This window comes from Epinephelus lanceolatus, chromosome 13 (genome assembly GCF_041903045.1).
Source record: "Epinephelus lanceolatus isolate andai-2023 chromosome 13, ASM4190304v1, whole genome shotgun sequence".
In the NCBI taxonomy this organism is placed as follows: Eukaryota; Metazoa; Chordata; class Actinopteri; order Perciformes; family Serranidae; genus Epinephelus; species Epinephelus lanceolatus.
The window spans coordinates 45,096,791-45,122,384 of record NC_135746.1 but is presented as its reverse complement, the minus strand read 5'-3'; the positions used below and the strand labels follow the sequence as shown (position 1 = coordinate 45,122,384).

General features: G+C 40.9%; 1 protein-coding gene across 11 annotated transcripts in view; it reads right to left on the bottom strand.

Moving 5' to 3' along the window:
* LOC117252677 (uncharacterized) overlaps positions 1-25,594 on the bottom strand; it is a 191,815-nt gene that overhangs the window by 43,492 nt on the left and 122,729 nt on the right. For 6 of the 11 annotated variants that reach the window (XM_033619742.2, XM_033619743.2, XM_033619747.2 and 3 more), the window contains 19 exons: positions 11,477-11,545; positions 11,276-11,344; positions 11,100-11,156; positions 10,909-10,974; positions 10,712-10,780; positions 10,555-10,623; positions 10,350-10,418; positions 10,149-10,217; positions 8,865-8,933; positions 8,158-8,226; positions 7,957-8,025; positions 5,855-5,905; positions 5,662-5,730; positions 5,393-5,461; positions 5,172-5,240; positions 4,983-5,045; positions 4,771-4,836; positions 251-325; positions 95-163 (listed from right to left, as the gene is read on the bottom strand). In XM_033619742.2, coding sequence (XP_033475633.1) covers positions 95-163; positions 251-325; positions 4,771-4,836; positions 4,983-5,045; positions 5,172-5,240; positions 5,393-5,461; positions 5,662-5,730; positions 5,855-5,905; positions 7,957-8,025; positions 8,158-8,226; positions 8,865-8,933; positions 10,149-10,217; positions 10,350-10,418; positions 10,555-10,623; positions 10,712-10,780; positions 10,909-10,974; positions 11,100-11,156; positions 11,276-11,344; positions 11,477-11,545 — 1,275 coding nt within the window. The remainder of the gene's footprint in view (positions 1-94; positions 164-250; positions 326-4,770; positions 4,837-4,982; positions 5,046-5,171; positions 5,241-5,392; positions 5,462-5,661; positions 5,731-5,854; positions 5,906-7,956; positions 8,026-8,157; positions 8,227-8,864; positions 8,934-10,148; positions 10,218-10,349; positions 10,419-10,554; positions 10,624-10,711; positions 10,781-10,908; positions 10,975-11,099; positions 11,157-11,275; positions 11,345-11,476; positions 11,546-25,594) is intronic. The other 5 variants (XM_033619746.2, XM_033619750.2, XM_033619745.2 and 2 more) reach the window with 4 other exon arrangements.

The following is a 25,594-nucleotide window of genomic DNA, read 5'->3' as shown; positions in this document are numbered from 1 at the left end:
ATTACTATTTGCTGTTTCAGGTTAGTTGTATATAAACATAATTTCTAGGACACAGGGCGGGAATATAATATAACAATGATTCTGATTTGCTTACATGTTATAAGTGTTATTGGTGTATCAGTTGTTGTAGTGTTCACATCTGTTGTAGCAACAGGTGTTGAATCTGAAAAAACAAAACATAAAGTGAAATCCTGCAAATGAAGCCAAATTACTGACAAATGTACCCAACCCCTTATTTCTATAAACCTACTGGTTACTGCAGTTGTTGGTGAAACTGTGGTAGCCGTCGTAGTGTTTGGATGTGTTGGAGCAATTTGTGTTGAATCTGCAAAGGCCATTGTATTACCATATGTTATTACTAGCAATGGAAACAAAAATCATTAAAGCAAAGTTTTAATGTATTATTTACTGGACAAATACAGTATGTCTGTCTTATGGCCGAAATACACAGGCCTCGGATGCGGTGCGACAGCCACAGCATGCCCACAGCATAGCACATCCATTATGATCTACTGAAGCTGCTACACTGTGAACAACACATTCTCACTCCCAACTTATCACAGGCATTCTGGGACACAGTGTCCTCAAATTACACTAAGCACAAAAAGTAAGAAAATTTGTGTTTGGTAGATACTTCTTTGTTGTGTAATTCTTGGCAATAAATCTTGGAGGACAGAATTCAGAGTCTCAGACGGTGGAGATATGAGATTGCCACTGGTTGCAGAATTTCATCTCGATATCTCTCTGCATCAAGATCACCTCTAATGATGACAAGCCTTGTTTTTCCAGTGAGGGAGATGTTGCCCTGTACCATCACACTGCCTCCACCAAAAGATGTTACTAGATGGTGCAGCAATCAGCAAAGCATTACCCGCGTCTTCTCCACACTTTGACCCTACAATCCAACTGCCGTAGGTAGTATCTGGACTCATCCCTGAACATAATGTTCCTCCACATGTTCAGGTTCCAGTGCACATGTTGCTGACACCAGCGCAAATGGGCCTGACGGTGAAAGGCAGTCATGGCAGGCCTCCTGGCAGCCCCATGAGACTGGAGATTGGCTGCATGCAGTCTGTTCCGGATTGTCTGGACAGACAGCCGTTGGCTATATCGTCCTACAAACCTTCACTGCAAATCTGTACTGACTACAGTTCCTAAGTGCTGACAGGATGAGGAAACGGTCTTCTTGGGATGCCTATCAGGCACCTGATTGTCAGCATCTGGGGGTACCAGAAGCCCAAAACAAAAGTTAATAGCAACAGCAAAAAATAGCTGTTTGGCATTAGCAAAGAAGATCTGGCAAGATTTGGATTTAATTTATCTTAAATTATTATGTATCTTTTGTATTATTCTATAATTTTCCACCATTTTTGTTGTGGGAGGTCCTTGTGATTGCTAGTTGTGTGCAGCTTGACATGATTGACTTATTGCCCTCTGTTTGCTCAGTCTCTGATTGGCTGCATCTCATAATGTAATAATGGCTCATAATGTAAGAATGGCTCATAATGTAATAATCGGCTCATAATGTAATAAAATCATGAGCACATAATGTAATAACGGTTTTGCGCATAATGTAATAATGTAATAACTTATTACATTATGAGCCTTACTGGTGCCGCTCAATGTAATAACAGCTTATAATGTAATAATGGCTCATATTGTAAGAAAACTGCTGCATTATCATCATTTTTACCTCTTAAAGGTGCAAATAAAGCAAACGGCATGGGTTTCAGCACATTATTAAACAAAATTTGTGAAAGCAAGAATTATTTAATATCAATTACACTCTCACATTTCATTATGTAAGATGTATAAAGTTGAGCCCCTAGGTGGCACCCATGCTATGTATTTTGGTGACATATGGTGATCATTTGACTCTACAAAGAGCATCTACCATATTCAATGTGCAGTTTATGATTGTATCAACACTGGGTGTGGATGCAACAGCAATAGTATCCCTGCATGGTCACTACGATGAAAGTCTGCCATTGCTGATTCTAGGCTATTTTGCTGAAGGTCATAGGGACCATTACGTTAGCCTTGATGGATCAGTCAGACCATTCATTCAAAGAATTCGGGAAACAGAGAAGTAGAGTGTGCTTGTTTATAATACTGGCTCTGATGCAGTTCCTGACTCTGTCCACCATTCAAACCCTGACTCTGACCATCACTCTGACCCCAACAATCATCTTCCCCTGGACTCTGACCACCATTCAAACCCTGACTCTGACCATCCCTCTGACCCCAACAATCATCTTCTCCTGGACTCTGACCACTCAAACCCTGACTCTGTCCATCATTCTGACTCCAACACAATATGTCACACTGGCCCCGAAGTTGTTCCTTCTGCAGGTCCTACAGTGCCAAAATGTATCTTTCATGCTGACCCTGACCCTGGATTTTACAATGCTGGGCACCTTCAACAGAGTTTCCAACTTGTTCATAGAGCTAACCCTGCCATTCCTACCAAGAATTTATATTTGTGATACTTCGGTGGAAAGTTTAGGTTACACACAGCGGCTGGACGCAATAGTGGCCTTGTGTCGAATATCAGGGAGCTCTTCAGCCAAAATGCCAGGTGGATTACAGCCTGGAACGTGAATCAACATATATCCTTCGGATGGTTCCATATTAAAGACATTTATTGGAAGAAGTAAAGTTTTCTTTTTTTTTTTTTTTTTTTTTGTAAATCCCATTCACTCATTAAGCTTTCATCTGAGTGAACACTGACACAGTCATTGACAAATGGAGCCCCTTGGACTTGATTTTTGTTGGCAGCTATAATTTATGGTCATGTATTATTTATGCATATTATTTAGTTAAATTTATTTGGACTTATGTTTTTACTTGGGTGTCCTGACAGGCTGTGTTTACATTTTAAGAACTTTTGAGCTCGTTCATTGTTTACATGGTTCTAAAATGCTCTTTTCATTCTTGCACAAGTTCCAAAATAAAGTGAATCAAATGAATATGTCATGCTGCTATCATGTATTTAACGTAACTAGTAGAAAAACAATACTTAAAAGTCTTTATTAAATTGGCATTAAGACCAACAATAAAATAACAGCAACTGGAAGGTCTTCATCAGGTTGTATGAAAGGAAAGAGTGTTCACTTATTATTGTGTCCTGCATTTATTGTTGCATTTATGCTCTTTTAAGCTAAATGAACTGCAGTCCCCCTCCTTCCCTAATCCACCCTCTTCTCTTGCCGGCTTTTGAGTTGGTTACTGTGGCACCACCTATGTACAAATCATAGTCAAACACAGACCTCTTCCCTTAGTGCAGGGGTGTCAAACTCATTTTCATCAAGGGCCACATCAGCATAATGGCTGCCCTCAAAGGGCCAGATGTAACTTATAAATGTAACTAAATGTAACCAAATGTAATGTAAAATAAATGTAACTACTACTTAATGTTAAATAACTCTGAATTTATTACTTATTCAAGTTACAAATATTACAGTTGCATAGAAAAAAATATGTTTGCTTGTTGCTCTGTTATAAATCCTTTTAATTTGTCAGGTTATGAAACCCACATAACTCCATCAATCAAGGATCAAACTATCCAAGTGAATAAAGAAAAATAACATCAAACACAAGTTATGACTTTGTTCAAAACGTTTTTGTCATAGTTACTGTAAAACCAACCAACAATTGTGAGCTGCTAAGAACATGTGTGACAGACTTTTCTCTTCCTGGACATTATGGGATCATTATTTGGCCACATTTGGCCCGCGGACCTTGAGTTTGACACATATGCCTTAGTGCATTCTCGTTGTCAGTGTGTACAATTTTGACCTTTAAACAATTTAGGCCAAAACACACCGGCGGCGTCATATGACGGCGGCGTCATTGACGCGAGTCAAGTGCTGCCCCCAACACACACAAAAAGCTTCGCGGTGCTGGCATCAAACGGATTTCAATTGCACACTCCAGTCCGCTAGGTGGCGGTACTGGTTGCCAACCGCTTTTTCAAGGGCGGCAACGCTGGAAAAATAGGACAATAGCCGCCGGTGTGAGTTTGTAAAGAGAAAATAATGGGGGCGGCAGTTTTGACACGCGTCGTACGGTGCCGGTGTGTTTTGGCCTTTAGGCTTCTCTTTCTGTTAACGTATGTGGCCCGCCGCGTATTGGGGGTGGAGGTATATGGCTTCTAAGTTGGCCATTGCTCCACTACGTTTTGAAGAAATTGTGTGATCCTGCTGACAGACAGACAAAGAGACACAGAGGTGAAAGCATTTCCTTCCACCCCTGCAGGAATGGCAGAGGTAAGATGATAATGCAACACTTTTCTCACAATATGAGCCATTATTACATTATGAGCTGTTATTACATTATGAGTGGCGCCAGTAAGGCTCATAATGTAATAAGTTATTGCATTATTACATTATGCGCAAAGTCGTTATTACATTATGCGCTCAAGATTTTATTACATTATGAGCCATTATTACATTATGAGTTGCTACATGTCTTCATCTCTGCTTGACAAAGGTATGAGGACCGAAACGTTGCTGTTAATAAAGTACTTTGCAAGTTAAAGGACAGTGTGCGAACACCTTTTTTCTTCTTTTTGTCTGGCAAACAGAGATACAATCTGATAAACAAAGATAAAATAAAAACAAATTCAATAAAATTCTGGAAAAGGAATGTTCTGTATGAATTATTTTAAAGCACTGGCTTGTTACAGGTAAACTTTGATATAGATAAAATACAGACATATCTTAAGATAATTTGAAAAAGGCAAACAATATATGACTTTTAAGCACTGACTTGTTGTAATTGTTGGTGTCGTAGTAACTGTTGTGTTCACAACCGTATTAGCAACTGAAGTTGAGTCTGAAAATAAACATTAAAAAATAATAAATAATAATAATTCTGTGTGTTAAACTTAGATGTAAAAATCTGATGAACAAAAATGAAATACAGACACGTTTAAAAACATTTGAGAAAGACAAAAAATGTCTGATTTTTTATGCACTGACTTGTAATTGTTGGTGTTGTAGTAATTGCTGTTGTGTTCACAGCTGTGGTAGCAACTGTTGAGTCTGAAAAGGAAAAAAAAAGTCTGTTAAACAGAGATGAAATCTGATAAATGGAGACAAAATAAAAACAAATTCTAAGAAAATCTGGAAAAGGAAAAGTAATGTGAGAATTATTTTTAAAGCACTGACTTGTTATAGTTGTTGGTGTCGTGGTAACTGTTGTTGTGTTTACAACCGTAGTAGCAAGTGCAGTTGAGTCTAAAAATAAACATTAAAAAAATAATAAATAATAATAATTCTGTGTGTTAAACTTAGATGTAAAAATCTGATGCACAAAAATGAAATACAGGCATGTTTAAAAAAAAACATTTGAGAAAGACAAATAATGCCTGATTTTTTTATGCACCGACTTGTTATAATTGTTGATGTTGTAGTAATTGCTGTTGTGTTCACAGTTGTAGCATCAGCTGTTGTTGAGTCTGAAAAGGAAAAAAAGTGTGTGTTAAACAGATATAAAATCGGACAAACAAAGATAAAATAAAAACTAATTAAAAAAAAATCTGGAAAAGGAATGTACTGTATGAATTCTTTTAAAGCACTGGCTTGTTAGAGATAGCATACAGACACATCTTAAGATAATTTGAAAAAGGTAAACAATATATGACTTTTAAGCACTGACTTGTTATAATTGTCGGTGTTGTAGTAACTGCTGTTGTGTTCACAGCTGTGGTAGCAACTGTTGTTGAGTCTGAAAAGGAAAAAAAGTGTGTGTTTAACAGATAAAATCTGATAAATGGAGACAAAATAAAAACAAATTCTATGAAAATCTGGAAAAGGAAAAGTAATGTAAGAATTATTTTTAAAGCACTGACTTGTTATTATTGTTGTTGTGTTCACAACTGTAGTAACAACTGCAGTTGAGTCTGAAAATAAACATTAAAAAAAAAATTCTGTGTGTTGAACTTATTAGGTCCTGTGTCCACATAGCGCCTTTTTCTGAGCACCAGAAGAAGGCCAGCATCTTTTTTCAATTGTTCCCAATGAGGAGAGAGCGTCTACGGCCTAGGGAAAAGGCGCTGCGCCCAGTGTCTTTTTCGGCCGCTCGTCCTTTTTTGTGCGGCCGCTCCGAGCGTTTTGAGTTGAAAATCTCTGAACTTTTCAGAGAGGCGCTGGTGTCGTCACCGGCGCTTTTTCCAGGCAACCAATCGCAGAACTCGTCACCCTGGTAACCAGAAAAAAATGGAGGAGAAGCTGGTGCTGGCCGTGTCTGTCTATCCGGAGTTGTATGACATGACATTACCATAACAGAGACAATAGCTATATATAGCTATATATATGATCTATATATGATCTATATATATTTTGATACATACAGGTAGGCTATATACGCTTGGAGGGGCGCTGTAATCCCCAGTGTAAAGCACCACGGACAGCGCCAATGCATCTATCGCTGTAGCTCAGAGGCTGTGATGCCTGAGTCAGAGCATGTGAGTGGAGTTGGAGCTGGAGCTGCCTCAACCATAGGTTACTGGTAGGAAGAAAAATGGCTGCTGACAAAACTGTCACTGTCAACTGCCTCCAAGCGCCGCAACGATCTGCCAGACTGCCATATGTAACTTCATTGTTTATGCTGCCCGTGTGCTCAGAAGCACACAATGAATGCATTTTTGAGTAATTTCCGAGAAGTTATGATAAAATAAAAAAAAAGTATTACAGACTATAGAATAGGACTGACAGCCTCTCCAATGTTCCAATGTTTCATGCATGTCAATTAATTAACACTATTTGTCGGCTTTTTATAATGCCTTTTTTTTTTTTTTTTGCTGCTGCTGCGCGGCTGCTGCACTGTCTCCAGTTGAAAGTGGTGATTTGCTAAATACATTCTACAATAATAAATTAGATTAACTTTTGGTCTACAATATTGTTGGCTATATTACTCATTTTAATGAAAAAAACCTTAAGAATAAAAGAAATAAACACCGAAATAATTAGTGGAAACTTTTTTTTTAATTGATACTCCTCTCTGACACACACACACACACACACACACACACACACACGGCTTGCGAGGTCACTGTTGAGATTACATTTGTTTTTTATTATTAACAAAATGTTTTTTTATTGACCGTATGAATAGTTTCGTTTTCAAATAAATATTTGGAAATGAAACTGTATGCTTTGGTGGACTTTTACAGAGTTTTGCAATATGTATACCTGTATGTATCAAAATGTATAATTTTCAGCCACTGCCGCGGTCGGAGGTATAAATGTTAAGATGTATTGTCTCTGTGTGTTTTTACATCTATTGTTGCTTTTAATTTGCAGCTATACTTTTAATAAAGCTGACATGTCATGACAGTCAAGCAGCCCCCCCCCCAAATACCCTGATTGCTTCAATGACGTCATCAAAGCAAAAAAAGCACGTCTGTTGATTTCTGCCACATTGACGAGCGATTACAACTGAGCGATGAAGCGATATCAAAGGGAGGAACCGAGCGACAGCGAAAAAAATAAAAAGTCCATTAGTTAAATTAATTATTTTTCCAGCAATATATAAATTGAGAGATTTTACAGCAACACACATGTAATCAATTCTAACCCATACAGTGGTGACAAAGTTACTAAGTAGGCTACAATAACACAAATCCTACTAATAAAACATGATGATGACTTCACCTGCTGTAGCATTAAAAGATTAACACAGTATGTATCACTATAAAGCTGCAAAACTGCGCGGCTACAGGAATTGTCAAGATATTGTTGTCATAGAAACGAAAACCCTCGTGAGCGTTTTTTTGGGGGGCGCACAGACGCTTCATCCCAGCGCTCCGCAGCGCCCTTCCAGCGCCTTTCTGCCAGAAAAAGGCGCTATGTGGACACAGATGTGAAAATCTGATGAACAAAAATGAAATACAGACACATTACAAAAACATTTGAGAAAGACAAATAATGCCTGATTTTTTTATGCTCTGACTTGTTATAATTGTTGGTGTTGTAGTAATTGCTGTTGAGTTCACAGTTGTGGCATCAGCTGTTGTTGAGTCTGAAAAGGAAAAACAAAAATCTGTGTGTTAAACAGAGATAAAAATATGATAAATGGAGACAAAAGAAAAACAAATTCTAAGAAAATCTGGAAAAGGAAAAGTAATGTAAGAATTATTTTTAAAGCACTGACTTGTTATAATTGTTGGTGTCATGGTAACTGTTGTTGTGTTCACAACTGTTGTAGCAACTGCAGTTGAGTCTGAAAATAAACATTAAAAAAAAACTTAAACTGTGTTAAACTTAGATGTAAAAATCTGACCAACAAAAAAATGAAACACAGACTTATACTGTACAAAAAAACTAGACATAAATGTTGTGTTCACAGTTGTGGCATCAGCTGTTGTTGAGTCTGAAAAGGAAAAAAAAGTCTGTATGTGTTAAGTAAGGGATAATGTATAACAATGCTGCGCGTCGGGGTTCTATTGCCCTGTCGGGAGTTATTTTCCCAGTATTCACCAGCTCATTATACATTATCCTACTTATTACACGGCTAATTATCAGTTAAATAAATAATTTGAGACATGATATTGATTAATTAGCTATACGATTTTTATTGATTTATAAATTAAATCGGGAGGAGAGAAAAAAAACTGCCGGCAACGGCTGAATCTCCTTGTCAAGGCAGCGTCCCTAGCAACACTGGGCTACATAGCAACGGTCATTACACAGTAATATCAGACCTCTGAATGCCGCGACTGACCAATCAGAATACAGTATTTAATAGAGCCGTGTAATAAACAGAGATAAAAATCTGATAAATGGAGACAAAATTTAAAAAAATTCTAAGAAAATCTGGACCAGGAAAAGTAATGTAAGAATTATTTTTAAAGCACTGACTTGTTAAAATTGTTGGTGTCGTGGTAACTGTTGTTGTGTTCATAACTGTTGTAGCAACTGCAGTTGAGTCTGAAAAGAAACATTAAGAAAATAATTCTGTGTTAAACTTAGATGTAAAAATCTGGGGCCGGTTGCACCAACTGGTCTTTACTAAGCCTGGTCGTAACTCCTAAGACGGTCTTTGTTAAGACCAGTCTTAAAGAGTGGACTTACGCCCGTTGCACCAACAGGGCTTACGCCTGGTCTTAGCTACGCTGGTTTTAGCTGTGCGCGTCCATGTGAATGCCCCCGGAATGCCCCTCGCGGCCTGCCTAGAGGAGTGCGGTGACGTCAAATGATGCGCCGCTGAATCACCTCGTGTGCTTGACAGACGACAATTGACAGTTGACAGCCCCTCTCATCTGTGTTGACAGTTTATTTACAGTTTAAGATTTGAAGAAAACATTAAGGATCAACGAAAAACTTTACCGACACTGAAATTAGAAAATGAATCAAGCTGTACAGCCAGCAGAGAGACATATCACAATTAAGAAAAACAGTTGGTATGGGCAGAGATAACGGGGCACATCAATACGTGTTCAGACTCTGGCTGCCTTCATACAGAGGCTGACATGAGGAAGAAGTGGAAAGATCTTCTCAGCAAGACAAAAAATACATCTCCTCCAAAAAAAATCATCCAACTGGCGGGGGTCCTCCCCGAAAACCTCAATTTACAGTGACATCATTGTGACGTATTTGGGGAGGATTCCCCTGCCCGGTGGGAAGGCCGGTGGTAGTGCTGTGTTGCAGCCCAACACAAACTGTAAATCCAGTGACAGCTCTTCAATGAGTTCAAACTGATCTCTCCTACCTAAGTGAAACGTCTCAATCAGCTCCTCGACATTATATAGGCTATGTCCAATTGCTTCTGTCCCTAATTACCTACCCTCTCCCGTCTAAATGCCCGCTCATATACAGACGGTAGATGAGACGTGCCATAACCAAGTTGCGCTCTCTGCGCTCTAGAGCGCATGAGAGCAACTTGATAATGACCTTACGCCTGCGCTTGACTAGGCATAAGATTTACGTCCGGTCTTAGTGAGAAGAAGGCTTACGCCCTGTTGGTGCAACCAGCGTAACTATAAGGTCGGACTTAGAACGCCAAGTTACCGACTTAGCTTAAGACCATGCTTAAGACCAGTTGGTGCAACCGGCCCCAGATGAACAAAAATGAAATACAGATATGTCTAAAAAAAAAAAAAAATTGATAAGGACAAATAATGCCTGATTTTTTTATGCACTGACTTGTTATAATTGTTGGTGTTGTAGTAATTGCTGTTGAGTTCACAGTTGTGGCATCAGCTGTTGTTGAGTCTGAAAAGGAAAAACAAAAATCTGTGTGTTAAACAGAGATAAAAATATGATAAATGGAGACAAAAGAAAAACAAATTCTAAGAAAATCTGGAAAAGGAAAAGTAATGTAAGAATTATTTTTAAAGCACTGACTTGTTATAATTGTTGGTGTCATGGTAACTGTTGTTGTGTTCACAACTGTTGTAGCAACTGCAGTTGAGTCTGAAAATAAACATTAAAAAAAAACTTAAACTGTGTTAAACTTAGATGTAAAAATCTGACCAACAAAAAAATGAAACACAGACTTATACTGTACAAAAAAACTAGACATAAATACAGATTTTTTTTATGCACTGACTTGTTATAATTGTTGGTGTTGTAGTAATTGCTGTAGTGTTCACAGTTGTGGCACCAGCTGTTGATGAGTCTGGAAAAAAACAACATTATTTTGTGTCTTACGGGTCTTAAGAAAATTTGAAAAGGGCAAATAATGCATGATTTTTCAAAGCACTGACTTGTTATAATTGTTGGTGTCATAGTAACTGCTGTTGTATTCACAGCTGTGGTGGAAAGTGTTGTGAAGTCTGAAAAGGAAAAAAAACATAACTGTGGGTTAAACTGAGGGGTAAAATCTGATAAAGATAAAATACAGACAAATTTTTAGAAAATTTGGAGAAGTTAAAGTAGTGTATGATTATTTTCAAGCACTGACTTGTTGTAATTGTTGGTGTTGTAACTGCTGTTGTGCTCACAGCTGTGGTAGCGACTGTTGTTGGGCCTGGAAAAAAAAACATATTTCTGCAGGTTAAATTTATATGTAAAAATCTTATAAACAAATATAAAACAAATTTTAGGAATATTTGGAAAAGGCAAATAATGTATTAATTATTTTCAAGCATTGACTTGTTATAATTGTTGGTGTTGTGGTAACTGCTGTTGTGGTAGCAACTGTTGTTGAGTCTGAAAGAAAAAAACAATTATGTGTATTAAACGTTGGGGTGAAATCTGACAAAGATAAAATATAAATTTTAATAAATTTGGGAAAAAGAGAAGTTGTGTATGATTTTTTAAGCACTGACTTGTTACAGCTGTTGTTGTTGTTGTAACTGCTGTTGTGTTCACAGCTGTTGTAGAGACTGTTGTTGAGCCTGAAAAGAACAAAATCATAATTGTGTGTGTTAAACAGAGGAGTAAAATCTGATAAACAGACAAAATACAGACAAAATGAAAGACAATTTGGAAAACAGAAACTAGTCTATTAATTATTTTAAAGCACTGACTAGTTAGACTTGCTGTTGGTGTATTAGCTGTTGCAGTGTTCATATCTGTTGTCACAACAGATGTTGAATCTAGAAAGAAATAATAAATAAAGGAAAATCCTTTAAGTTAAGATACAAATGCTGAAAAACTTTAAACACAATTTAACTCCTTATGGAACTCTACTCCATCTTCTAAAAACCTACTGGTAACCACATTCGATGGCAACAATGTGAGTGTTGTCGTGTATAGATGAGTTGTAGCAATAGGTGTTGAATCTGAAAAGAACATTTTATAAATGTGCACATTGATGTTGAAGAAAACCTGCAAAGACCATTTTAAAGTCATGTACAGCTGAAAATAAAAAATAAAATTACTCAAACTCAGATTAATCACTCTATTTCACATAGCCTTAATTGCCTGGATATAAAAAGGAAGGCCATTGTTACAATTCATTAGCTATATAACTGGGATTACTGTGATGTTCTAATCTGTTGTAGCAATAGTAGCTGTTCAGTCATTTCAGATGTGTTATCTTTAAGTTATTTTACAACCGTATTTTGTATTTTTATAGTAACAATTATTTGTAGGTAATATATATACCTACACACATATATATATATGTATACACATATATATATGTACATATAGCTAATTTTAACCAGGTTACTGCATCCATGCTGAAAACTGTGGTTTTCTCATACTTCAGCTAAAGGTAAGCATGAGGAGATCATGGTGATTGTTGTACTTACTGTTGGCACTGCAAGATTCAGGGCCTCTTTAAAGATTAAAGATGGTGAACATATTGACTGATTGGGGACCGCGTTTCACAAAAGCAAAACCATATCAAAACATCTATTTACAAACTCTCACACAAGTCAAGCAGTATACTCAAAATGTCATTTAAACACAACACTTAAACCTTATGATTTAAAAAGTTAACTGAAAATGAAACTTATATATTCTCTCTCATAAAAGCCACACTCTGACACTATGGTTTTTGTTATTTGTGTGTGTGTGTGTGTGTGTGTGTGTGTGTGCGTGTGTGTGTGTCTGTGTCTGTGGGTCTGTGTTAGTGTGAAAAGGCATGTGTTTGTGAGGTACTGAGCACAAGACTGGATAAATGAGACATGGATTATACTACTCAGGTTGTGTGAGTGTTTGGAAATGGATGCTTTGATATAGTTTTGCATTTTTTTTTAAAGCTGGCCACAGTCAATTAATAAATCAATATATTTGCCAATTTCTTTGGAGTCATGTGAGTAAAACAAAGTTCTTTACAAATACACAGTAACACAACTATACTAATTGATTTACAAATGACAACAAGTACAGGACTTTGACTAATGTTCAAATCCTTGTGAAACCAAAAGTCAATTTTAAGTTTTTTTGTCGTATTAGTCACTTGTTAGTCATAAGTCACAGGAGTTGTTAGTTTGTCGTTCGTCAGTTGTTAGTCATGTGAGTTGTTAGTGAGTTGCTGGACTAGTTGTTAGTTACATGAGTCATTAGTCACTTGTTAGTCAGTTGTAAGTCACGGAAGTCTTTAGCCAATTGACCTTTTGCAAAGCCCCGCCCCTTTATGATGGCCCAACAAGCTGTTGGAGTAAGCATGGAGCCCACGCTGTAACTAACTGCGCTCCCTGAATAAATGTTATCAAATTTTTGAAAAATGAAATAGTGATTCCAGAGAGAAGCAGACAGAGGGGTGTACAAAATGCGCTTGAAGGATGTATCCAGAGTGTCAAACTAACTCAGCGGCAAAAACAGGTTAAAAAGACAAAGATAGTTAGAAGCTAAAGCCTAACTATTGGCTACAGATCACAGTGTAAAAGTGAACCACCACATTGGTGATTGCGACATAAGACAATGAATATAAAGGGAAACTTTGCTGATATTGAACCAGCTGTGTGGCATCACAGTGCGTGCAGATAAACAGTGTTTGGCTTTGGCTTCAGCTTTGGCCCCCTGCCACTCCCAGCAGACCTCCGCTGCCAGATGGGCAGGGATCTCCAGGGGACGTCAAACAACTTCCACCTACGCACAATGTGATGACACAAAGGTGGTTGAATGTCAACAATGTCTGCTTCTCTTCATTGGTTCCTGTGCAGCAGAGTAGGTCTTTTTTACAGTGTTATAATCATCAAAGTGGACCTATTATGCTTATTTTCAGGGTTATATTGATTTTAATATGTAATATTGGGGTCTAGTGGAATAGATTTATGTGCTTTAATGTTAAAAAAACTCATTATTTGTCTTATACTGCCCATTGCTGCAGCACCTCCGTCTGAAACGCTGTGTTTGGGCTTAAGTCCCGCCTCCCCAGCAGCCCAGTCTGCTCTGATTGGTCAGCTTGCTCAGCCTGTTGTGACTGGTGCAACACTTAGAGCGTGTATCGGAAATGTCACGCCCCTTACCTTATCTAATTACACTTCTGGGGGCTACCTCAAACAACATCGCTGTGGCCAAGCTAACGATGGCAGCAGTTTGCCCTCATCAATTTGAGTGAAGAAACACAAGCCGACAGACTCTGAAACACATTTGCAACAAATACTGGAGCAGGACATTTCACAGTGGTAACTTTTTGTTTTGTAGTTGTCTTATATTTCAGCTGTAACATGATAACTGTAACTTATCTGACATTATGTTAACAACTGTATGTTTGTCCTCTGACTGAATGAAGTTGAAAACGTCTGCTGCAAAATACAAAAGGTTTCTAAAAATATAGTCAATTACTACATAACGTGGAAACACCATCTGCAGCACTCAGTTGTTATATGCAGTGGTGTAAAGCATAACTCTTTTTTTTATCTAAGTAGGCTTATCTCAGATCAGACTAATGTAGCTTGTGCTAGGTAATGATACCAAAGTTATTATAAATTCTGCTACTAACACGTCCCCGTTTAAACCACACAAGTTTTAACCCATGAATTCATCAATTTAACCACAGCAGATTGAGATGACAGATTTCTGTATTATACAAAAACAAATGAATAAAAACAACAGGTACATTCAGATGTCTTAGCTGTCATGTTTACTGGAACCATTCTAAAATGTAGCTGCATTTTATAATCATCTTTACCTTATGATTGTAAATCTGTGCAATGTACCAGTGTGTCACAATTTCTCAACATCATTTATATAAAATCAAAATGTCATCGTAAAACGCATGTTGCTTCCTGGATCAGTATTTGTTCTATGCAGTGATGTGTCTCCTGAGTCTTTATTTGTTTACTTATAAAACAGTATGCCTTGTGTCTCTTTTGCTTATTAGGTTCGGGGTAATGAACCAGGTTCCAGTTTATTCTACATGCTTGATACACCATCCAGGCCTGGAGCCTGACTGTTTGAAGCCATACACCCTGCAGAACATCCAAAGCATTTACAGGTATGACTATAGAACTGAAGAAGAATATGTTTTTATGACATGTAATGAGATACAACTGTGTAAACTCAATTCTGAACACTAAGGTTCCATTATACCAAAAAACCCACTAATAAAGAAATGACAAATAAGTATTTTGTAAAAAGTACTTTATTTTTAGCAAATGTAAAAAATGAAAACTACAAAAAACTTTGTAAATAATATACAATAGATAGATACATAAATATGAACACAGCAGCATTTTATCTACAACACTACTAGTGTCCAATTCTTTCCATTCAGGCGTCCATCCTGTCCTGTGTTGTACTCCAGATATGCCAGGAGTTTCCTGATCCAGGTGGTTACTGCATTGGCCTCGTGCTGCCCTTTGGCTGAAGCGAAAGATGTGTAAGGCAACCACTTCCTCTTTTGAGGAAGGTCATTTACAGTCTGTAAAATATTGAATTTAAATATTGATTTCCTTGTGTTTTTAAATTAAGTACTTCCTGAATCCACCTTTCAAGTGTTGCCACAACTATTTCATAACTTTTATCTGATGTTATTATGTTGGTAATGAATAGAGTTGGGTAAGGGTTACTTTAAAAGTAATCGAAGTACTTTACTGCGTTACTTTTTTAAAAAAGTAACCAGTTACTTTACTGCGTTACTCCCTGAGTAAAGTAACTCAAATACTTTTAAAGTACTTCCAATGTTACTCCCTGAGAAAAGTAACTCAAGCACTTTTAAAGTACTTTTGAGTATTCTACATTTCCTATTGGGCAATGTACCACAGGGCCCTTAGCCTACATTTTCTGTCTCCAAAATTAAAGTTATGGACCACTTGCCCTTCACTGAGATCCAATTCTCCCATCACAGCCATCACTTTGACCAGTAGAAACACACAACGATCTGCTGCCATAGACAACCCCAGCGTTTTTAATATTTCCTCTAGGGATGTTACCACACAGAGTAAAAGGGGAAAATGACGGTGTGAAACAGTAGAGGCACTTTGTCAACCGGGTGAGTTACTGTCACTAGCATCAAGCTAGCAAACAATGTTACATCCTCACAGTCGGATATAAAGTAATAACATTAACAAATAGTGGCTTTTACTCACCACAACTGCAGAGGCTACCAGCTTCATTTGAAACAGACTACATTATAGACAGTCCGTTATTGATTAATCATTCCATTGTCTTTATAAAGTTAACATATCGCATCATCATTTCAAACTCAACGCTTCCTGAATTTCTTTCAAATTAAAAGCCCCTTATAACCTCGGGTAGAGAATCCCTCCATTTTCTAAATAGGCTTTTATTCTGAAACATTTGTATGAACTTGTTGTGGCGGATACAGTAGCTTGAATGTTTACATACGGTGCTTCAAATGTAGCACCTGCCATCTGCTGACGCTTTTAGGTGACTACAACAACATTTCGGCTGAAACATGAACAGACACAGTGACTCAGATGATAGTAAAAGTAACAAAAATAGGACAAGAATAACCTGATGACATCACACACGTTGTGAAAGACGACCAGGTTTAATTGGTGAGTACCACCAATTAAACTACCATGTAGTGTGTCATGTCTGTCGGCCAAGTCACGGCACGATATTATGACTCCACAATCGTGTAATGTGACATAGTGACTTTCAGAACGGGCAGAAAAGTTGTGTAGTGTGTACCAGGCATAATGCAAGTGCTGAGTCTGACCTGTCTGTCAGCGAGTCCTCCTCCACCTTTTTTTAGACTCCACCGTAGACAACGGCAGCATTTCTTCTCCCCGTAGCGAGCCACAAGCTTCGTGGCTTCTTTCGGACTGATAGGTTTAACGTTATCTCTGTTATTAGAACCAAAAGACAGTTGTTGCTGTTTCGGAGCTGAAGGACCAGCGTTCTAAAAGTAACAGAAGTAGCTTGTTTGAAAATGTACTCAAGTATTCTATTACTCAAACAGCAAACTAACGCGTTAGGTTACTCGTTACTGCAAAAAGTAATCAAAGTACTCTAACGCATTACTTTGTAATACTTTGTAATACTTTATACCCAACTCTGGTAATGAAAATGAAATATTTACAAATTACTGCATGTAGGGTGTGTTTTTACAGCATTTGCTACACTAAAAGAATACATTTTTGCTCAGATTTCACTGTAATAACCGACTCACCAGGGTTACAGGGTGAGTCATGAGGGTCTACTAGCTCTGTTTAAGTTTCTCCCTTTTTCTCATCCAACTCAACATGAGGTCTTGTGCTTGGTTTGAAACCTATGCCCTTGATAGGTGTGTGTGTGTGTGTGTGTGTGTGTGTGTGTATTTTTTTTACTTTTTTCTGCTCTAACATCATAACAAAGTCAAAGGCGTGTGATGATGTGATGCAGAAATATATATCCTGAAGCTTTTGGCAAACAGCATATTTCAGTACTGTAAAATATTTCCAGGTACTGTATCTCAAACACAAAAACACATATAATTTATTTTTTACATATTTGTGCTTCTCTGGGTGCTCCTGCACGGCTGTGCTGATCACAACCATATTCTAAGATGCCACAGACTGTGTACCCACTGAGATGGTTTGTGGAGGGTCCATTTGGCATTCTGCATGCTGGAATCTGGCTGTAGTGGCTGTAGTATTGGGCACCAGGGCCCTGCTGTGATGTACTTCAAAAGACAAAGTCCTGCTCCCTTTCTGTGGATGTGATTCACTGTGTACAGGTAACATTAACGCAGGTAGAGAGAGGAGGGGCTGTTTGTGTCAGCCAACAGCTAAGTTTAAAAGTATCTGCCCAATTCTAAGATAAGTGTCAAACTAAGTTAGTCTACATACAGACAGCTGTCATTTGAGCTTATTAGTAACCATTCGTTATTAGCTGAACTAGCGTGCTGTCCTTGTCACTGTCACTGTCTACATGTTTACCTGTATTGATAAAGTATTGGCTTCTTACTTGCTAAGGTTTAATTTCACCTACAGTAATGAGTGTAGCTGCCGTCAACTCAAGTTTTTTTTTTTTTATTGTCTTCACTTTGTTTCCACCGCGGCCAACTTGCTGCGCATACAGATTGAGGGGCGGCACCGTCTGCCCTTATATATAGAGGTGTGGTTACACTTGTCTCTCTCTTTCCTCCGCTTCCTTCCTGCTGGATGTGCTCTGTCTGGTGTGGCCATTGCGGCACACAATCCTCTTTTCAGGTAATACGCTCTGCCAGTCATTTTTTGCTCATGTGCATGGGCGTAGCAGATGTGGGGTATGTGTGGGACATGTGCCCCGCACTTCCCGTATCTGTGCCCTCCGTTACAGCTGTTACCACCGTTCAATTTGTTTTTAACATGTGGTAACGTGTTTTTCCGAGCCGTCTTGAAACGCACCATGAGTAGATGGCGCCAGGCACATACTCATACTGTCGTGTTGTGATCAGAATCAATCGCACAGACGAGACGTGTGCTACTGGGCAGTGCTGCTGTGTGTTAACTATGTTAAGCAGACCAGCCAGCAAGAAGCAAAAAACCTTGCACAGTTTCTTCCAAACAAACCGTGTAAGTTGAGTAATGCTGTTGCACGTAGATAATGTTAGCTAAATGATGACTAATTAATAGAGGCCAATATATCAAGTGAAGCTAGTTAACAAGAATACTAATGTTACTGTTACCTATGTTAAATCGCTTGCTAGCTAGCTTCATGCTAGGAATAAACCCACCCCTTAATTTCTGCGCAGAGCTTGTGCTCACTATTGCTTTGCACATATTTTTTTTAATCTTTATTGCTACAATAGAAAGAGCAGGGTCAGGGAGGAGACAGTGGACCAGACGCCAGCAAGGATGATCATGCAGGGTCTTCACAGGTGAGAAGAGATTATAACTGGCTGAGAAAAATATCTCGAGCATAAAAGTGACTCTGCGATCAATTTCCACAGCTATGTTACCACTACTATGGTAGGTACAGACATGTGTGCGTGCCCACCATCTCTCTGTTGCTGACCAAGCCTTTTTCATTTTTGATCATCTGGAGGGAGAAGCGAGGGAGGAGATCAAGTATCGCTCTGCCGCCGAGCGAGGAGACCCAGCTAAGGCTCTCGCCATCTTACAGGAGCTTTATGGCTGTGCTCAGCCATATTTAACTTTACAGCAGGCTTTCTTTTCTCTGCACCAACTTGAAGGGGAGACACTGCATGAGTTTTCCTTAGCTCTTATGGCTTTAATGGCACAGGTCAAGCAGTATGCGCCTGACGGGATGCCAAATACTGATGTTCTCCTTTGGGATCAATTCATTGAGCATGTTCTTGATTGTTCTCTCCGGTGGGAGATCAAGCAATTTGTTCGCCACCAGCCAACTGCCATCCTGTTGGAGTGAGGCTATTAGATGGGAGAGGGAAGGTCTTCCAGGGGGTGCTAGGGGGTGTAATGCTTCTCTGCCATCAACTTACGGCCTGCAGTATGGAGTGCAGGTCCGTGTCCAGCCTACCCCTAATGTCACTTCACATGGGCCAGATTTTAGTGAACTGCTGGATGTTTTGAAGCCCCAGCAGATTAACCACCAGACCCAGACAGTAGCCTCCCTGCAGGCTCCCCGCTCCCAAGATAGACTTTCTTGCAATGGCCCTTTAATCTGCAGAAGGTGTCAGCAGCCTGGCCATTTTGCTCAAGAATGTGATGGTGAGCGCGCTCCCCCTAGATGCCGTGCTAATATGGTGGCTGGCTCAAACTCCAAAAATACTGGGCTCGCTCATTCTTCCCACACATCTGAAAACTGAAGCCCACAGCTGAGCCACAGTTCAGTTGGGGAGTCTATAGGCTCACAGAAAGGTTCAGTGGCTGAATTAATTGCTCCTTGTTCAAATATTGATGCCTCTGTTGGAGGGGTCCCTGTGGCATGCTTGGTGGACACTGGTTTCATGGTGTCCACAATTACTGAAAGTTTCTTTCTGGAGCCGATTGCACCTTGGAGCCATGATAGCCTTCATTCTTGCCACTGGTTATAGCTGCGAGCGACTAATGGCCTAGAGATTCCATACATCGGCTATCTGGAGCTTGATGTGGAACTCTTCGGTAAGGTTATGCCCCGCTGTGGAATCTTTGTTGTTAAGGACCCCCCTGGCATTGTGTCTTCTTTCCCTGGGATGCTAGGGATGAATGTGCTTCATCCATGCCACCGAGAACTCTTGTGCATATGGCCTCTCTCTTTTCAATTCACCTTTTGTTTCATAGGCGCCTGATCCAGTCATTGCAGCCTCACAGAGGTGCCACCAGTAGACCACTCAAGTTCTAGGGGGCCCAACTGGCACTGTGAGGGTCCGGGGCAAGCAAGCTGTGTGCATACCTGGTGGAGTGATGAAGTCGGTCGCTAGCACCTGTCCTCAGCAGTTTTCTGGTCAAAGTGCATTGTTTGAAGCCCCTGATCAGGTCTACCAGCTGGGCGGCTAACCTCTCCTTGCTCTGTACAGGTTATCCGGGGTACAGTGTATGTACCGGTGGTCAACGTTGGGACAACAGAGATTCTCCTTTACCCACGGACTGGTCTTGGCATCCTTGCCCAGGTTGTCAGCCTGCCTGCTGGTGTGACTGAGGTGGAGCCCACTTTGGCGACTATTTCCTCCCAAACAGCTGCCCCCTCAGTGCCAAGTAGGATAGAGTCCCTTGATTTGTCCACATTGACTGAGCAGGAGCAGACTGGCATACAGTCTCTGCGGCACAGGTATGATGATAGTGACTTGGGCTGCACCAACCTTATCTAGCATGATATACCTCTGCTTGATGATGTTCCAGTCAGGCAGAGGTATCGACGCATCCCTTCATCGGAGTACGAGGGGGTGAAGGCTCATATCAATCAGCTTCTTGAGTCTCAGGTCATTACGGAGAGCAGTAGTCCCTACGCATCTCTCATCATCTTGGTCCGGAAGAAGGATGGGAGTCTGCGCATGCACATGGACTACCGCCTCCTAAACAGCAAGACCAGGAAGGATGCATTCCCTCTGCCTTGCATTGAGGAGACTCTGGATGCACTGTTGGGGGCCTGCTGGTCCTCCACGGTCAATCTGGCCAGTGGCTACGATCAGGTCCCTGTGTCAGAGCAGGACCGGGCCAAAACTGCCTTCTGTACACCTTTTGGCCTTTTTGAGCTTAACAGCATGCCTTTTGGCCTGTGTAGCATCCCAAGCACCTTCTAGCGGCTCATGCAGAGGATGTTCAGCAATCAGTAGAGTCAGTCCTTGCTGCTCTTTCTTGACAACATTGTTGTCTACCCCTCCTCTGTTGAGCAACATCTCCAGTGGCTGGAAATGGTGCTTGGTCAGTTCCAGAAGGAGGGCCTCAAGGCAAAACTCAAGAAGTGCACTTTTTTTCAGCAGGAGGTTGGCTCATCATTTCAAGCCAGGTAGTGGCCACAGACCCCAAGAAGACTGAGGCTGTGGCTAACTGGCGTTGCCCCAGTCATGTGTCTGAGCTGTGTTCCTTTCTGAGCTTCCCAAGCTGGCAGGTACCCTGCATCGGCTGGTGGGTGAGCTGGCAGGCACAAAGTCAAAGAAGGGGTCAGGTCAGGCTCTGGATGCTGCATGGACACCTCAGTGTGGAGAGAGCTTTGAGGCTTTGAAATCAAAGTTCGTTTCAGCCCCAGTGCTGACCTAGGCTGACTTTTCGCGCCCTTTTATGGCAATGCCAGCCACAGTGGCCTTGGGGCTTTCCTCTCACAGGAGACGGACAATGGTGTTAGACCGGTGGCCTATGCCAGCAGAGGTCTTTGGCCCACTGAGCACAATATGTCCAACTGAATGATGCCCCGTTTAGAGTGGCAGCAAGTCTAAGTAGCTCCTGTTTTTTAAGTCATTTTTGAGTGTCTCCAGCAAGATCCACTCCTTGATCCTTTGGCGTCGGCCACCCAGTCTGTGGTCTCAGCTCTTTCCTCTCACTGTGCTGCTGATCTTCATTCCTTGCAGGAGGCTGATTCCCTCCTTAAGGATGTACTTGTGTTTAGGCAGCGGAAGGTTCCACCTACCTCAGTGTAGAGGCAACAGCTTTCCAAGTCGGCAATAGCACTTTTTCAACAATGGGACTGTCTGGTGGAAAGACACAGTGTTCTGTCCAGATGGGGGCCCGTCGACATTCCAGATCTCTCCAGCTTATTTTGGCTGTGGCATCAAGCATCACGAACATGGCCACCAGGGAATAGAATGGACCACCCAGTTGGTCCAGCATCATTGCCATTGGCCAGGAATGTCTCTGGACAAGGGCCAAATAGCTTTGTGGGTCACTTGCTCGCCTCCCAACCTAATGAGATTTTGGCCATTGATTTCACGTTGGGTACAAGAACGTCCTGATCATGACTGATGCGTTGAGTAAATTCACCGTAGCTGTCCCTACTCGGGATCAACGGGCCTCCACTGTGGCCCAGGTCTTGATCTCTGAGTGGCTTTACAAATTTGGCATTCCAAGCCGCCTTCACTCGGACCAAGGAAGGAGCTTTGAGAGATTGCTGATTCACCAGCTCTGCCTTTTGTAAGGTGTTGCAAAAAGTCCAGTACCACTCTGTACCACCCTGTGGGTAATGATCAATGCAAGCGGTTTAACCGAACTCTTCATAACCTCCTTCGTACCCTTCCAGTTTTCCAGAAAGGGGATTGGGCCGCCTGTTTGCCACAGGTGCTTTTCTGTTACAACACAACTCCTCACTAGAGCACAGGCGAGTTTCCTTTCTACCTCATGTTTGGACAGGAACCTTGGCTTCCGGTTGACTTTTTCTTGGGGTGTGTCCAGGATTCAGTACCAGGCCAGGTACAGGACTGGGTGGCTGAACACCAGGCCAGACTCCAAGTTGCTTTTGAGGGTGCTCGTGAGAGGATCTTGGCTGCTGCTGGCCGACGGAAAGAGTGGCATGATCAGCAGGTCCAGGAGGCACCTCTTCCAGTGGGCGAGCTGGTGTACTTGAGGGCCCACAGTGTTAGAGGGCTCCAGAAAATCCAAGATCTCTGGCCTGATGGTCTATCAGGTTGTGAGGGTCCCTGCCGGCGAAGGAGCGGTTTACACTGTTGCTCCTGTGAACAACCTACACAAGGTCCAGAATATGCGGGACATGATGAAGGCTTAAGTCCAGCCTGAAGCTGCCGACCACCCACCAAGGGCGCCTTCTCTGCCTGCCATGGTGGCACTAGATGGTGAGTCGTCCAGTGACAGTGAAGTGTGGTTCATGGTCCCTGGAACATCTTGTCAGCCACCTGTAGCTACCCAAGGTGCCTCGTGTCCTACAGACTGTTTTGGCCCCTCTTTAGGGCAGTCTCACTCTGGCAACATCCCCAGTACATGAGAGTGTCTCACCACCAAAACATGGCTGCCGTGAAGCAGGCGTGAGCGTTTGTTGATGCCTCAGTCTGCATTTGAAACTAATCTAGTTTGGCCTCTGTAACTTATACCCAAGTCTTGATTACCCCAGATCGTTACCTTGATAAGACAGTGCCTACGGAATTTTTCTTATCTCACAAGGTAACAGTGGAAGCCTACTTTCATTGTTCAATATCCTGATCATGGATCAAATACCAACTCTCAATCAGGCCCTTGTGGACACCATCCAGCAACTTAAGTTGGAGCTGCTGTCCCACTTTGATGCAACAATGGACAATATAGAAAGGAGCCTGAACACTATAAATGCGAAGCTGTCCACCCTGGGTGACCATGTCTCGGAGCTTGAACTTGTTGCCGAACAGGCTGAGGGCCGTGACATTGCAGGCTTCATGACACAGCTGTTCCCCTCTCTTCTCAGCAAAGAGAATTTCCCATCTCCGCTGATTCTGGATAAAGTCCATCGCACTCCAACATTTCGCCACCAGGATACCAAAGCCGGCCCAAGGCCAGTCCTTGTCAAACTCCTTAACTTCCAGGACAAGGTGAAGATCCTGCATCTGGCCCGGGAGAAGAAGGAGCTGGTGTTCAACAGTGTGCGAATCCACATCTTTCCCGACTTCAGCACCACACTGCTGTAGAGACGTCAGGAGTTTGATCCGTTCAAGAAAAAACTTCGGGACCGAGATCTAAAATATTCCTTGCTCTATCCGGCCAGGCTTAGAATATTTACTGATGGCAAATCCACTACGTTCAACTGTCCGGATGATGCCGATGCCTTCCTCCGGGACATCCCAATGAAATCTCCATAGCTCCTTCGGTAACTAACTTTTGCTCTTTTTTTCCTCCACTCTTGCTCTCCTATTTTCACTCAAGAACTGTTTATCTTCTTTCGGCTGCTATCCTATCCTGCGCCATGTAGTATGCCTTTGAGTTTGGGGGATTTAAGGCTTAAAATAAACTGTTATTTTGAAAATTTCACTGTGAGGCTGGAAGAGTGCCGTATAACTTTGTCTTTGCCGTAAAATCTATCGCCTGCTGTAAAACTAGTCACTTAACTACAGTGATCCGATGTAAAGACATGTGAAGGCATACAGCAACTGATGTCTTTGTATTATTTTTAATTATTTATTTATGCTCTTCACTTATTATTTATTTATTTTTCTTGATGGTCGCTCTTTCATGTGTAGTCTCATTCCCCATCGGACTTATGTAGGCTATGACTTTGTTTACTGAATATATGAGGTAGTAAGAAAGGCTCGTGTTAGTTGTATTCCTGCCCAATGTAGGTTATTTTTGTTTCATCAGTAGGCTTGCCCCTGTAAGCTTGCAGACCGAGCTTTGTTTGAGCTCCGTTTTTCTTTGAGCTCCCCTCTGCCCTTGCTCTTATCTATGTCTTATCTGCGTCTGTGCGTGTCTGCCTGTGTGGATGTGTGTGTGTGTGTGCGTGCGTGTGTGTTGCTCTCACCCAGGATGCCTTCCCTACCCTCATCCTCTACCCCCTCTTCTGTATCAGACTTCGTATGCCAGTGCATATTTCTCTCCATTCACTTATTCATTATGACAAAAGGTCTTTATGTAATTCATGTGAACATCAGGAGCATATTCCGTAAAATTGATTCCTTAAAGGGAAATTTCCATTTATTTCAACCTGTCTCCTATCGTCCTAAATTTGTTTCAAGTGACTAGTGACATAAAAATAATAGTTAGCATGTTAGCCGTTAGCCTACAGTAGATACAGCCGCATAGTAGCGTCAGACCTGTTAAAACGTAAGTGAACAGGCAACCTTCAAGTGCAAAGTTAGTCTACAAAACAAGCTTTTTTCCACAAAGACCGCCTCATATCATTAGGATAAATGTCAGAGAACATATAGAAAATGACATGTAAACGTGTTGTCTTACCTTACCGGTGTGGTGCCATGTTCGTTTACCATTTAGCTCTGCTTTCCAAAGCGCGGCCGTGACTTATAACAAAACTAGTGTAATTACAGTCTCAGAAACACATTTGAATAATACTATTGCCGATAATGCCATCGAAATTGAAAATTATGTCTTGTACAGAGCAGACGGGGTTCTAGAGGAGGAGGAGGAGTGGCAACATATGTCTCATCAAACCTATGCTCTGAGCTTGTCACACCAAATGTGAAGCCTTTGCACTTTGAATGCCTTTTCATTAAAATTACTTTTCATGAAAATAAAAAAATAATTGTAGGAAATATTTACAGACCTCCAGATGCTCCTGTTGAATCTACACAAAGCATTTTGTCTACCATTAACTCCATAGATCGCTTAAATGAATGCATCATTCTGGGTGACTTTAATAAGAATTGGCTTGAACATTCATCCTTTAAGGATCGGAACCTTATTAATAGTGCTAATCAGGGCAGGAATTTCACGAGGGCCACGAGGGCCATGGTGCCCTCCTCATTTGGCCCAGTGCTCTTGAAAACGGATGGA